The sequence below is a fragment of the Corythoichthys intestinalis genome, chromosome 13, assembly GCF_030265065.1.
Source record: "Corythoichthys intestinalis isolate RoL2023-P3 chromosome 13, ASM3026506v1, whole genome shotgun sequence".
NCBI classification, from domain to species: Eukaryota; Metazoa; Chordata; class Actinopteri; order Syngnathiformes; family Syngnathidae; genus Corythoichthys; species Corythoichthys intestinalis.
In genome coordinates this window covers 45,501,341-45,517,097 of record NC_080407.1, presented here as the reverse complement: position 1 = coordinate 45,517,097, position 15,757 = coordinate 45,501,341, and the positions used below count along the sequence as shown (strand labels likewise).

The 15,757-nt window shown below is 43.7% G+C and overlaps 1 protein-coding gene across 1 annotated transcript in view; it reads right to left on the bottom strand.

Moving 5' to 3' along the window:
• The window catches only part of svep1 (sushi, von Willebrand factor type A, EGF and pentraxin domain containing 1), a 151,773-nt gene that overhangs the window by 53,783 nt on the left and 82,233 nt on the right, over positions 1–15,757 (bottom strand). Inside the window, exons 8-13 of the mRNA XM_057853998.1 lie at positions 13,239–13,418; positions 12,930–13,124; positions 12,751–12,869; positions 12,536–12,665; positions 9,897–10,004; positions 3,287–3,418 (exon numbers count right to left, since the gene is read on the bottom strand). Of these exons, the coding sequence (XP_057709981.1) occupies positions 3,287–3,418; positions 9,897–10,004; positions 12,536–12,665; positions 12,751–12,869; positions 12,930–13,124; positions 13,239–13,418 (864 nt within the window). The remainder of the gene's footprint in view (positions 1–3,286; positions 3,419–9,896; positions 10,005–12,535; positions 12,666–12,750; positions 12,870–12,929; positions 13,125–13,238; positions 13,419–15,757) is intronic.

Below are 15,757 nucleotides of genomic sequence, written 5' to 3'. Positions count from 1 at the left end.
AAAATCCTATCAGGACTTACAGTTTAGACTAATTTAAAACTTAACTAGAACTTAAAAATGGCTTGACACAAATAGAAATTCACTTGAAACACGTGGGGAAAAATCCTAACTTTTAAGTGATGTGTGTTATCAAGCGTAACGGCATTTTTGGGTATATATATATATATATATATATATATATATATATATATATATATATATATATATATATATATATATATACAGTATATATAGATACATTTTTTTTAAATAATATCTAAACGTTTTTTGAGTGAAAGCAGTGAATTAGTCTTTTTTTTTTTATTCTAGTTACATCTGAGATGCAATTGATGGCTGTTTTCAACAATATACATCGAAAATAAAGACATTGATTGACTGAAAGTGGTTCAAGATTAGATGAAATGTCTTGTTTTCTCATGTATATTTATAATTGCTCTTCACCTAAAAATGTATTTGTTTTATCCGATTACTCGATTAATCGATAGAATTTTCAGTCGATTACTCGATTACTAAAATATTCGATAGCTGCAGCCCTAATATTTAATAAAAGTACAATAACGCCTCGGTCTCATAGAGCGCTTTTTAGGACACTCAAAGTGCCCGGCTTCTACTACATTAGGACATAAAAATACAATAACATAGTACACTCACCGCTGTCTTGCTTCCTTTTCACCTCTTTTGCTTTTTTTTCTTTCTTTTGTCGCTTCAAAAGGATAATTTTGGATATACGGCAATTAAAAAAAAGCCAAATTTTTGCTCACTGTCACTCTGAGTCACGTGGGGGGGCCGGGGGGGGGGGCTTCAGGGAACTCAGACACAAGGCTTTCACTGGCACTGTCGCACTTGTCACTGCAGCTGAATGTGCTAAATCTGTTGGCCCTCTGGGGGCCCCTGCTGGCTGGGGGCCCGAGGCAATTGCCTGGTTTGCCTAATGGGACGTGACACCTCTGCCCAGACCATGATTTTGCCACCACCAAACTTCACTGTTTTGTGGCAAAAGGTGGATTTTTCAGATGAATCTTCCATTGAATTACACCACAGTCACCGCAAATATTGCAGGAGACCTACTGGAGTCCGCAATGATCCGAGAGTTTGGTGGTGGCAAAATCATGGTCTGGGGTTACATCCAGTATGAGGGTGTGCAAGACATCTGCTGGGTGGAAGGCAACATAAATAATCCGAAATTAGGGTTGTGCCGATCATGTTTTTTTGCTCCCGATCCGATCCCGATCGTTTTATTTTGAGTATCTGCCGTTCCTGAAATTTCCCGATCCAATTGTTTTTTTGTTTTTTTTTTGCTCCCGATTCAATTCCAATCATTCCCGATAATTTTTCCCGATCATATACATTTTGGCAATGCATTAAGAAAAAAATGAATAAAACTCAGACGAATATATACATTCAAAACACAGTACATTAGTACTGTATTTGTTGATTATGACAATAAATCCTCAAGATGGCATTTACATTATTCACATTCGTTCTGTGAGAGGGATCCACGGATAGAAAGACTTGTAATTCTTAAAGGATAAATGTGACTTTGTATATTGTGACTAAATATTGCCATCTAGTGTATTTGTTGAGCTTTCAGTAAATGATACTATAGCCATTTAACTTCTGCCCAAATGCATGATGGGAAGTGCAACCATGACTGTGTATATCTTCTCTGCGTTGGGAAATAACATAGGGTGTTAAGAAAAAGATCAACTACTACCTTGCTTCCCCACATTGCTTCCCACGATATTACTAATTGTGGAGAGAGGGATTGTAAGGCTTTAGCCAATTCAAAAATGGCTTCAAAGGCTGCCAAAATTCTCTCTACTCATTTTACGTTGACTTTTAAATCTATGGATACATGAAACGGTGGCATTATAGATTGAAGGCGACAATGTGTGAGTGGGTAGTGCAGCGCATGCGTTAATTGCGTTAAATATTTAAACGTTATTACCACCGTTAACGCGATAAATTTGATAGCCCTACTTTAAGCCAAAACTAAAGACTCCGGATGAGTGTAAGACATTTTGTCTGTAACGTTAAATACAATTAGAAAACGATTTAATTAAAAAATATACAGTATATATTTAAAAAAAAGGCATGTCCGATATTTTTTTGCCGATTCCGATACTTTGAAAATGACGTGATTGGACCCGATCGATCGGGATGCTGATCGATCGGGACATCTCTATCTGAAATATTAACAAATCTTCGCTGTCTTTTACATTCCTAACCGTAAAAAGGGACAAATTCTGCATACTTCAATCTCTACCTCAAAGTTCCTCAAGGCAAAGAAGATGAAGATCATCCAGGACTGGCCAGCCCCATCACCAGACATGAACAGAATGAAAGAGGAAGCATGGAAGACGAAACCCAAGAATGTTGATGAACTCTGGCAGGCATGCAAGACTTCTTTCTTTGATGTTCCTGATGACTTCATGAATAAATTGTATGAATCCTTGCCGAACCGCATGAATGCAGTCCATCAAGCCCATGGAAACTTTCATATGAGCCATTTCTGAAACCAATTGAATAATTAAAAGTCAGGTTATTAGTAGGGCTGTCAAACAATTAAAATTTTTAATCGAGTTTATTACAGCTTAAAAATTAATTAATCGTAATTAATCGCAATTCAAACCATCTATAAAATATGCCATATTTTTCTGCAAATTATTGTCTGAATGGAAAGATAAGACATAATATGGATATATACATTCAACATACGGTAAATAAGGACCGTATTTGTTTATTATAACAATAAATCCAGAAGATGGCAATAACATCATTAACATTCTGTTAAAGCGATCCATGGATAGAAAGACTTGTAGTTCTTAAAAGCTAAATGTTAGTACAAGTTATAGAAATTTTATATTAAAACCCCTCTTAATGTTTTCGTTTTAATAAAATTTATAAAATTTTCAATCAAAAAATAAACTAGTACCCATCCATTGTTGATGTCAATAATTACACAATGCTCATGGGTGCTTAAGCCCATAAAATTAGTCGCACACAAGTGCCAGCAGAGGGCGACTGATCCAAAAAACACAAGTAACAAGTTGCCATTGTTGGCTGTCATTTTGATCTGTTTGAGCAGGGCATGTGCGTTAATTGCGTCAAATATTTCAACGTGATTAATTTAAAAAATTAATTACCGCCCGTTAACGCGATAATTTTGACAGCCCTAGTTATTAGCAATTGTTTCTACAAAATGGATAAGCGACAAGACTTTTTGTCAGGGACTGTAGATGTCAAAGCATCTAAAGAAAACCTTCCCAGTAATTCCCAGACTTACCTCGCACAGTGACGGTTAGGTTGCAAGTGCGGCTGTTTCCCGCCGCATCACTCGCGGTGTACTGGACCAACGTCTCTCCAACTGGAAAGAGCGAACCTGGGGAGTGGCTGCTGGTCACCGACAGACGGCCGCCTTAGAGAAGCACACAAACAAATTAAGTTGATTCTGGGTATCCTGCAGGGGGCAGTCAAGTCTCAGTAGATTTGTTTTCGACGGACTGAAAGGCTCCTGAATGAAGTTGTTGACAGTCCCTTGGAGAGGAATAGAGACGGGGCAGCCCTCTTTGACGCATACACACCGTATGTCAAAGAAAACAAGTTTGTGAGTAGCGGCTAAATTTAAATCTGACCTCAGGGCGCGGGCCCGGCAAAACAAAACACTGAAACGGAGCCGGGTTGACGTCCCTGAGGGACGCCAGCGCAGCCTGTTATTACGTATGGGCGGAGGGGTTGGGGCGCACTGCAGACAGGTGGTCGCCAAAGCGTCTGTTGCGTCACGTGAGAAGAAGTTTACTTCAGTGCTTTTGCAAGCTCCAGAGGGTGCAACCGGCCACTCAGAAATCCAGTTTGTCATTTTTTCTGCACCGCAATGGCTTAAAGTGCGAACGAAAGGATAAAAAAAGTCTTAAATAGCATTATTATGTGAATTAGAATCATATTTTGAGACGATTCGACTATATACAAAAATTTGGCAAAGCAGATGACGAGAAATTCGTCTTTTAATCCGCCGTTTAGCCACGCCTACCATTATAGGGCTCTAGCGTCACCAACAGGAGGATGACGTCGGCAGGGTCAAGGTTTCATCTGATTTAGTCAGCCAAATGATACTGTCACACCTCTCGAACGATATTTTTTGCCACCGTAATTAGTCAGGCTTTTGTCATTTCCCTGCCCCAGTGTTTTCCGAAATTTCCAGGTTCGTGGTGAATCAGTAACAGGCACACTTTTGCTCAATGGACAATGTTAATTGATTAGAAAATGCAGAATAAATTAGATTTATTGATTACAATCCCACAAGAGCAAGCAACCAGCATCAAAAACAAGGGTAACGATGAGCTAGATTTGAGTTTGTCAATCCCAGGATTCCCGCGCTGCGTTACAGCACAACCAGGTGTTCCTTGGCAATGAAAATCGCTTACCGTGAAGTCCGCCAGCGGGTTACGTACGGATCGCCTGGCTTTGTTCCTTCGTGTTTTGGCTCCCCGCTCATTTGTCACGGTAAGCGATTTTCATTGCTAAGGGACATTTCGTTTTGCTGTAACGGTAACGCAGGGATTCTGGAATTGACATTTCTTGATACTTGTTTGCTTGCTCTTGTGGGATTGTGATCAATAAATATCATTTATTCTGCATTTTCTAATCAATAAACATTGTCTATTTTGCAAAAGTGTGTCTATTACTGATTCACCGCGAACCTGGAAATTTCAGAAAACACCCAGCTTCGGAGAATGTTAACAAACCAAGAGGGGTGACAGCTAGCCGACATGCTAGCCCGAACTAAGTAAAATCTCAAAGTCTTATTTTCGCTTTTTGAAGTGAAAAAATCATACAAAACTAGCCCGGATCATTTCACACGGCGGCAGGGTTGTCAATTGTCTTCGCTGATCGGCAAAAAAAAAAAAAAAAAACTGTTTGACTGCAAAAATAAATTAGAAACTCAAAAAAATGCATGCGAAAGCTATTTTTCTTTGATTTTTTATTTATTTTATTTTTTTGATTGAAGTAATGTTGATTTGTGTTTGGGCCACATTTTGGCTAGGACATTTTATGTCATTATTCAATCAAAAAATAAGTTGCTTCAAAAAAAAAAAAAAAAATTCAAAAAGAAAATCACTTCAAAAAAAGAAAAATTTCAATGATGGTGAAAGTTTTTGAATGCGAAAAAATATTTGAGATTGAAAAGTTTGCGTTTGAACACTTAATTCGTCATCGAAAAAATTTTGATTGAAGCAATCCTTTTTGTGTTTGGGCCGAATTATGGGTAGGACATTTTTGTCTAAATCATTCAATCCCAAAAAATCTTCAATCAAAAAAAAAAAAATATATAGATATATATATTATTTTTTGTTGAAATTTATATGCAAAGCAAATGACCGTCTAAGTTGCTACTCACATGATCTGTTCGAAAAATAATTTTGAGCCATTACAAAAATATTTTTTTTGTTCATTTCATTCATTTTTGTAGCAATTTTATTGATTTACAACTTTTATATACTCAATAGGAAAGTCAATTAAATGCAATGACACTTTTCGGCCACCGGGGGGCCTGGCCTACATTACTACACTATGCAGAAGGACTGCTAATTCAACTGATTTTGCAGATTAAATTGTTTATTTTTTGTGTCACGCCAGCCCAACGTGCTGCAGGCTTTTGTTGCTACACCAGGGAGAGTGTTGTTAGGCTTTTTGGATTTCTGAAAGGATGCTGTTCACCGCGAAGAATGGGCAAACAAGAACATTGGACGGATGGCGAAGTGAGTAAGCTCTGTGTTTTATGTTATTTCAGATACTGGGATCATGACAAACGTTTTAATAAGGAGGTGGCTTGTATTTTGTGGGTGACAATGCTCTCTGTCCACCGAGAAGGCAACTCGGCTGACGACTGGCAGCTTGTCGCACACTATGGTCGCTGGCCGATAAAGGCGTGCCAGCCTATAGAGCGCTATCCTTGGCTTGGGCTTGGGCAGCCACGTGCTCTAACGTCGGCCGGTTTGTCCAACGAGAATGCGCCGTTTTCAGCGTTCTTTCCCTCTGCTTCCCAGGCGACAAGCACTGTCTGCATGCCAGGGCAGCAGAACGACCTGCTCGCCACCAGGGCTGGCCGATCGGTGAAGGCTAGCACCCCCACTGCCGTGTGTAACAGCAGTCTGGGTAGTTTTTTAATTTTTCCTTTGTAGAGGTGAGGACGAGACTTGGAAGAGCCGATCGGTTCGGGTTAGCAGGTCGCCTAGCTGAGAAGTCTTCAGTTTTGACCATTGTGCGGTAATTTAGCCCTGTCGTACTGAATAAATGCATTTTTCATGTTTCAAATTCCATTTAGCACAAAACAGTTATTTGCCATGACCATACAATTTATTTAGCAATTTGGGAAAAAATACTGAGATAAAAATAATCCTGTAAAAATATTGGAGTACAGAGATAAAAAACAATGATGACATTTTCCTGCTCTCTGTCGCGTTTTCCTCGTTCTGAATCTTCCTCCTCCACTGGGCTGAAATGGTTACTCTGCCGTCGTCATCATCCAGATGGCGGCGCCAGAGCGCCATAATGACAGGAGTTGCTAAACGGCTGATTGAAAGCCTGATTTCTTGTCATCTAAACTTTGCCAAATTGTTGTATATAGTCGAATTGTCTCAAAACATGATTTTAATTCACATAATAATGCTATTTAAGATTTTTTTTTACACTGTCAAAGGCACTTTAAATGTGCTATGAAATGCTACAACATGTCACTTTAAAATTATAGTAGACCATATCGTCATGTCTCAACTAAAAACGGGCATTTAATTCATTGTTTTAGGTGGAATAACTATCACATGTTAAAACAAAGCTAAATTTTTGCAGTCATTTTCATTTTTGGACATGGTCACCATTTTTTAGGACCTTTAAGAAGCTCCGCGACAGTCAGTCAAAGCGGTGGCGGGACCTCGACGCGTTCCTTTCCCGGACAGGAAGCGGAGGGTGCAAATTAAAGCCTCCGCAGGCCGCACTGGATGAACATCACAGATGAATGTTTGTGACCTCCGCGAATGTGAAGCCGAGCTAATTTAACATACAGTGGGATGAAAAAGTATCTGAATCTTTTGGAATTTCTCACATTTCTGCCTAAAATCACCATCTTTGTCAAAATCACACAGATGAAAATACAGTACAAAACCATCCCAAACATTTATGGTTTTCATATTTTAATGAGGATAGCATGCAAACAATGACAGAACGGGGAACAATAAGTAAGTGAACCCTCTGCCTAAGGAGACTTTAAGAGCAATTGAAACCGATTTTTACCAAACATTTTAAGTCAGGTGTGTGCCCATTGCCCAAACATTGATGAGTGGTTTAAAGCTGCCCTGCCCACAATAAAAAACACACCTGGTAAGAAATGAAGAGTTCTTGATGAGAACCATTGCATCATGGCTCGGTCAAAAGAGCTGTCTGAAGACCTGCCCTCAAGGATTTTTGATCCGTGTAAAGCTGGGAAAGGATACAAAACCATCTCTACAAGTCTGGATGTTCATCAATCGACAGTCAGAGAAGTTGTCTATAAATGAAGATAGTTTGGCGCTGTTCCTTCTCTCCCAAGGAGTGGCCGTTCACCATAGATGACGTCAAGAATTCAGGGCAGAATACTCAGAGAGGTAAAAAAGAACCCTAGAGTGTCTGTTAAAGACTTACAGAAATCACTGGCACAGTCCGATATCTCTGTGCACACATCAACTATATGTAAAACTATGACCAAGAATGGTGTTCATGGGAGGACTCCACAGAGGAAGCCACTGCTGTCTAAAAAAAACATTGTTGCCCGTTTACTGTTCGCAAAAAGGCACTTGGATACTCCACAGAAGTTTGGGAAAAATATTTTGTGGACTGATGATACCAAAGTTGAACTGTTTGGGACTAACACACAAAGTCATGTGTGGATGAAAAATGGAACAGTAACCAACATCAACACCTCATCCCACTGTGAAGCATAGTGGAAGGGGCATCATATTTTGGGGCTGTTTTGCTGCCTCGGGGCCTGGAAAACGTGTTTACAAAAAGGCACTCGGACACTCCACAGACGTTTTGGCAAAATATTTTGTGGACTGATGAAACCAAAGTTGAACTGTTTGGGAGTAACACACAACGTCATGTGTGGAGAGAAAATGGAACAGATATCCAACATCAACACCTCATCCCCACTGTGAAGCATAGTGGAAGGGGCATCATGATTTGGGGCTGTTTTGCTGCCTCAGGACCTGGAAAACTTGTTTACAAAAAGGCACTCGGACACTCCACAGACGTTTTGGTAAAATATTTTGTGGACTGATGAAACCAAAGTTGAATTGTTTGGGAGTAACACACAATGTCATGATTTGGGGCTGTTTTGCTACCTCAGGGCCTGGAAAACTTGCAATCATTCAAAAGTTTATCAGGATGTTTTGCAGGAAAACCTGAAGCCGTCTGTCAGACAGTTAAAGCTAAAAAGAGGATGGATGCTACAACAAGACAATGATCCAAAACACAGAAGTAAATCAACTTAAGAATGGTTTGTGGCCAAGTCAAAGTTCAGACTTGAACCCCATTGAGATGTTGTAGCATGACTGTAAGACAGCGATTCATGCTAGACATCCCAGGAATCTGACTGACTTTCAGCAGTTTTGTAGAGAAGAATGGGCCAAGATTAGTCTGTCTAGTTGAAGTTATTGCTGACAAAGGGAGTGCCACAAAATATTAACTCATTTGCTCCCAAAAACGTATAAATATGTTCCATTTTTAATTGTTAAAGTGTCCCAAAGACGTATCTATGTGTCTTTTACGTTTTTTTTTTTCACAAGAGACATCTCTGGGTTCTGATTCAACTTAGCTCCAAAGCACAATGCTGAAAATCCATTTTAAAGCAATAAAACTGGCCACTGGAGGGCAGTAGCGCATTTGGTAAGACCCGCAACCCGATTCAATGGAAGGAACAGCCGGGCCGCGTGGCCGGGGCGCTGGCGGAAGATGACCGAATGGACGTCCAGGATGCCAGGCGCTGGACAACCGAGCAGAACGACCCGGACCACCAGTGCAGCGGACGATGCCTTTGAGTCTGATCTCTCAGTTATTTATGTGTAAATAAATTGTTACTTTGCTCTCAAAAGCTCTATTTGTCTGGTTGTTTGTTATTTTGTAAAAGGAAAACATTAATCAGATGTTTGGGATTTAAATAAAGCAAAAAATAGCTGTGTTAAAGTCAAAGTTATGTTTGCAATGTATGTTTTCACAAAAAGCTCAATCAGAAATTGGAAAATTGCTCAAACTAAGCTATTTTCTAATGCTGATTTCTAAAGAATGGAAAAAGACATGAACTTTTTTTCCTACTGAAAGAAGAGAGTCTAATCTTTGTTTTGGTGGGTTCCATGTTTATTTAGCAAAAGATCAGAATTTTTTGTGGGCCTTGCAAAATCAGTCAAAATCCAGCAAAACGACCGTTGGTTAAATGTGATGGTTCACTGACTTTTTCCCCCTTTCTGTCATTGTTTGCATACTATATCCTTATCAAAATATGAAAACCTATAAATGTTTGGGTGGTTTTAGTTAAAGCAGACACTTTTTTTCATCAGTGTGATTTTGACAAAAATCACATTTGATGGTGATTTCATGCAGAAATGTGACAAATTCCAAAAGGTTCAGATACTTTTCATACCACTGTAAATTCCTCTCAAATCATTGTCTGTTTTTAGCACCGGGGGTGACAAATTCTCTTTAACAGCATTTCTTTTCTCTTTCAATCAATCCAAGGTCTGTAAAAGGAAACATGCAAAGCAGTGGCCGTTTTTTCCAGACTCTCAGTGGAAAAGATCTTGTTTATCCATCATGAAAGAGGGAGCGGGGAGGGGAGGCAACCACGGGAGAGCGCTCACCAGACATACCTGAGTTATCGGAAAACTGGGGCTCCTCCCAGACGACCGCGGTCTCCGCGTCCGTGGCCTGGAGCGTAGGCGGGGACCTGCACCTGTCGATCACCGGGGACTCCGTATCTGGCGCACAAAAAATGAAAACGCATCGTCAAAGTGCGCTGGTTAACTCGTTGACGGTGCTAGACGTCCAATTTTTTAGAACTGGGACGGATGAACGCTCGTTCATTCACTGCCACCCTTTCAGTTCAAATGGATTGGACGTCTACTCGTGATAAACTCATTTAAATCGTCATAGTTTAGTTTTTAAAAGCCACATAATCAGACGTCTAACACCGTCAATGGCAGCCAATGAGCTAAACACATGTTTCCCATGAAGAAAAACTAAGCCCCACCCCCGTACTAGTAACATATGGAAATGCTCATAAAGCCCCTCCCCCTTGCTACTGGGATTACAGCCTTGTTTTTGTGCTTTTTTTTTTGCACCTGCTGAGATGAATGAGCTGCCTGAGTGACTAAGATTGGACGACATTTCCTGTAAATGTCAGCCTACAATTACGCTTCCTGGCAGTCACGCGCAAAACCAACTCAGAGGTGGCGGTCAGCAGCCAATCGGAACACACGCGGAAACAAATAATCATAAGTGAGAAAAATTTTCAGTCGGTAAATTTTTCACAATTCCCCTTGAAATTGAATGATATATTAGAAGCTTGAAAAGACCCTTCCCATCAAAGTCCATGCAATGTTGCTGATGCAGAATAAACGGTAAGGGTGCTGAGATTGACCCCTGGGGAATGCCACAGCTCATAACCCATTCCCTTTTAAAATAGACTGGACGTCTACAAGTGATGAACTCATTGAAATTAACAGCGGAATGATGATTGGGTGTCTAACATTGTCAATGGCCCTGAAAAAGTTCACTGCCATAGTCACGAAGAGCCACAGCAAAAGAATAAAAGAGCCACATGCGGCTCTGGAGCTATTAAGACATTCATTAGACACTCATAATTATGACATGACACTGTCATGAGTGTGAATGACCGTGTGACTCGGGGAGTACTGTGCGGGGTGCTCCGGGAGTACGGGTTACTGAGCCAAGTCGAATTCGTTCCCAGTGAGGGTTGGACTACACCAAGGCTGCCCTTTGTCACTAATTCTCTTCATAATTTTTATGGACAGAATTTCTAGTCGCAGCCGAAGAATTGGAGGGGTCCAATTTGGTGACCTCGGATTTGCATCTCTGCTTTTTGCAGACGATGTGGTGCTGTTGGCTTCATCAAGCGGTGACCTCCAACTCTCACTGGAGCGGTTCGCATCAGAGTGTGATCAGCACCTCCAAATACGAAACCATGGTCCTCAGTTAGAAAAGGGTGGAGTGCCCTCTCCGGGATGGGGATGAGATCTTGCCCCAAGTAGAGGAGTTCAAATATCTTGGGGTCTTGATCACGACTGAGGGTAGGAGGGAGCGGGAGATTGACAGGCGGATCGGTGCAGTGTCTACAATAATGCGGACTCTGCTCGGGTCCATTGTGGTAAAGAAGGAGCTGAGCCAAAAAGCTTAACTCTCGATTTACCAGTTGAGCTACGTTCCTACCCTCACCTATGGTCACGAGCTGTGGGTCGTCACCGAAAGAACAAGATCCCGGATACAAGCGTCCGAAATGAGTTTCCTCTGTAGGGTGTCCTGGGTCTCCCTTGGAGATAGGGAGAGAAGCTCTGTCATCCGGGAGGGATTTGGCGTCGAGGTGCTTCTCCTCCAGGTTAAGAGGAGCAAACTGAGGTGGCTCGGGCATCTGATTTGGATGCCTCTTGGACGCTTCCCCAGAGAAGTGTTCCGGGCATGTCCCACCGACGGGAGGCCCCGGGGACGACCCAGGACATTCTGGAGAGACTATCTCTCTTGGCTGGCCTGGGAACGCCTTGGGGTCCTGGCGGAGGAGCTGTTTGAAGTGGCTAGGGAGAGGGAAGTCTGGGCTTCCCTGTTAAAGCTGCTGCCCCCGCGACCTGATTCTTGAGCAAACGGAAGATGATGGCTGGATGGATGGATGGATGGATGGATGGATGGATGGATGGATGGATGGATGGTATGACATCTGTAGCGCTGCAATGCATGCTAGGAAGCATGTTGGACAAGAACAGTGTTGGCAGCAGAGGTTGACTGTCTCCCCCAAAGGAGCAGGTATGGCCAAATGAAGCTTCTTGAAGCAATGAAGTTACGCAGCAAATTGGTTCTAAGCTCCATGGTGGTTCAGTTGGGCTTATGACAGTTGTATGATGCCGCTGTCAAAGTGTTAATGGTTAATATCTTTTGGTGTAAATATCCCATAATACAGTGAGGACAGCTGCGGCTTATAGTCCAGTACGGCTTATCTATGAACAAAAGCCGTTGTCATGTCAAATTTGTTGGGTGGCGGCTATACAGTATGTACTTGAAGTTCAAATCAGCGTAGTACTTGTAGTACAATTGCATGTAAGTACACGTACTGGTAGCACTAAATATAGATAATAACATATACATGTTGGACCGCAAATATTGTCTGATATGTGCCCTACAGAAATTTGACATAAATTTGATACTTTTTTTGAAAATCGAAGTCGACGCACATGATTTCGGTTCGCAGGTAGGCTAGACAGATCATGTGAGAGACACTTACCGATGACGGTGACTGTGAAAGAACAGTTGGCCTGGTTCCCGGAGCGGTCGACCGCGAGGTAGGTTATAGTCTCGGTTCCGATGGGGAGCAGTTGCGGTGGAGCGTACACCGGTTTCACTTGTACTGACACCTAAAAGAGGAGCGCAAGATTTAAAATTAAAATAAATCAATAAATAAATAAAACTTTCTTGCGACATTTTTGCAAGTGACAGAACCTCGTCTTTGGAGTTGTCGGTTGCATTCGGGGCGCTCCACGTCACGTGAGCTGTACTACGCCGGTCGTCCGTCACCGCCACGATATTCTCCGGGCACTGGATCCCAGGTGGCTCGATATCTGAAGACGCACTGGTCTGGTCAACGCCCACGCGAGGACACAGCGCACACGATCGAATACCTTTGCAGACCGCCTTGTGGACATTTGCGGTCCAGTTCCCAGAGCCGAGACACACCGCTCTTCTGTGTCCTTGAAGAACGTAACCTTGGCGACAGGTGAGTATGCAGGCAGAGCCGGGGGACGCCGCCCTTTTTGTACAGGCAGGGGGCGACACTAGGATGTTCTCCAGGGGGGCGATTGGAGAACAGCGCGCCTCTTAGATGTCGGAGAGATAAAGAGAAAGATAGGTAGAGAGATCGATCTGACGGAGGTTGCAGATCAGGACAAAAATGCTGCATTGGCTTGACAACCTGAAGAAGAAAGGCTTACCCACACACCGAGGTAGAGGTCCACTCCACTGGGAATTGGCCAGGCAGGTGATCTTGGGGTCCCCCTCCACTTTGTGGCCTCGGTTGCAGTCCACCTGGCACTCCGCCCTGTAGGAAGCGCCACCGTCGCTGCACTTCAGGGTACCGTGCGGGGGTTTGGGGAGAGGTGGGCAGGAGCGCGCTGCGAGGAGAGTTCCACGGATATCAAATTAAAAGGCGAGATGAACTAATTTGTGGAGAACCGTTCCCAGACGACCTAAGATGCTTCGTATCGATATGTAAACCAGCATTTTATGATCTATCATGTGACTCGCTAGAAGCCAATGGAATGATGTCACGACCGATGTAACATGGTCCAATGTTCTTCAATTTGTATGCGGTTTTCCTGATTGATTTTTTGTTAAGATCTTTAAATACTTTAAGGACTCCGAGGTGGGCTCTCCGATATCTGGGGTTGAAGTCACTGAGGCGGTTGGACAGCTCCTCGGTGGCAAGGCCCCGGGTGAATATGAGAACCGCCCGGAGTTCCTAAAGGCTTTGGATGTTGTGGGGCTGTCGTGGCTGACACGCCTCTAAAACATCGCGTGGACATCAGGGACAGTGCCTCTGGATTGGCAGACCAGAGTGTGTGTTCCAATTACAGAGGGATCACACTCCTCAGCCTCCCTGGTAAAGTCTATTCAGGGATGCTGGAGAGGAGAGTCCGAGAAGTTGAATCTCGGGTTCAGGATGAGCAGTGTGGTTTTCGTCCCGGCCATGGAACAGTGGGCCAGTTCTACACCCTCGGCAGGGTCCCCGAGGGTGCATGGGAGTTCGCCCAACCAGTCTACATGTGTTTTGTGGATCTGGAGAAGGCATTCGACCGTGTGCCTCGGGAAGTCCTGTCGGAGGTGCTCCGGGAGTACGGGGTACCGAGCCCCTTGGTAAGAGCTGTTCGGTCCCTGTACGACCGGTGTCAGAGTTTGGGCCACATTGCCGGCAGTAAGTCGAATTCGTTCTCAGTGAGGGTTGAACTCCGCCATGGCTGCCCTTTGTCACTGATTCTGTTCTTAATTTTTATGGACAGTATTTCTAGGCACAGCCGAAGCGTTGAGGGGGTCCGGTTTGGTGACCTCAGCTTTGAATCTCTGCTTTTTGCAGATGATGTGGTGCTGTTGACTTCATCAAGCCGTGACCTCCAACTCTCACTGCAGCAGTTCACAGCAGAGTGTGAAGCGGTTGGGATGAAGATCAGCACCTCCAAATCCGAGACCATGGTCCTCAGTCGGAAAAGGGTAGAGTGCCCTCTCCGGGTCGGGGATGAGATCCTGCCCCAAGTGGAGGAGTTCAAGTATCTTGGGGTCTTGTTCACGAGTGACGGTAGGAGGGAGCGAGAGATCAGCAGGCGGATCGCGGCAGCGTCTGCAGTTACACGGACTCTGCGCTGGTCCGTAATGGTGAAGAAGGAGCTGAGCAGAAAGGCAAAGCTCTCGATTTACCAGTCGATCAACGTTCCTACCCTCACCTATGGTCACGAGCTGTGGGTCGTGACTGAAAGAACAAGATCCCGGATACAAGCGGCCGAAATGAGTTTCCTCCGCAGGGTGTCTGGGCTCTCCCTTAGAGATAGGGTGAGAAGCTCAGTCATCTGGGAGAGACTCCGCTACTCCTCCTCTGCTGAGGTGGCTCAGGCATCTGGTTCCCTCTTGGACGCCTACCCGGAGAGGTGTTCCGGGCATGTCCCACCGGCGGGAGGCCCCGGGGACGACCCAGGACACGCTGGAGAGACTATGTCTCTTGGCTGGCCTGGGAACGCCTTGGGATCCCGCCGGCGGAGCTGGTTGAAGTGGCTAGGGAGAGGGATGTCTGGGCTTCCCTGTTAAAGATGCTGCCACCACGACCCGACCACAGAACAAGCGGAAGATGATGGATGGATGGATGGATGGATGGATGGATGGATGGATGGATGGATGGATGGATGGATGGATGGATGGATGGATGGATGGATGGATGGACCTTTAAATACGTCAAAGTACAAAGTACTGTTTGTACGCTACATCATCTCTCGAAGTTGAGTCTGATAGCGTGGAGGGATGGACCCTGCGTTTTCTGCTCCACAGATGTTCCGGAGGGAAGAAAAGGTAGGCAGGGTCCAATTAAAGAGGGGGTTCAGGAAGCAGGAAGGACGCACCAACAAGAAGGAATGTTATAGGGGCGGAGAAGCTCGTACAGATGAGCGTCGGGGAGTTCAACCAGGAAAGGAAGTAAGGAGATGTTGGGGAGCGTTTACGCTTGCTGTTTTTTATAGGACCTCCCGGCTTTTTAGGCCCCAGGGAGGGTCTCTCCGTGGAAGTGCCTGGCTGCTAGTGAAATTGACAGATAACACATGACAAAACATGACCCACATACAGTGTATCACAAAAGTGAGTACACCCCTCGCATTTCTGCAGATATTTAAGTAGATCTTTTCATGGGACAACACTGACAAAATAAGACTGACACAATGAAAAGTAGTCTGTGTGTATCTTATATAATAATGTT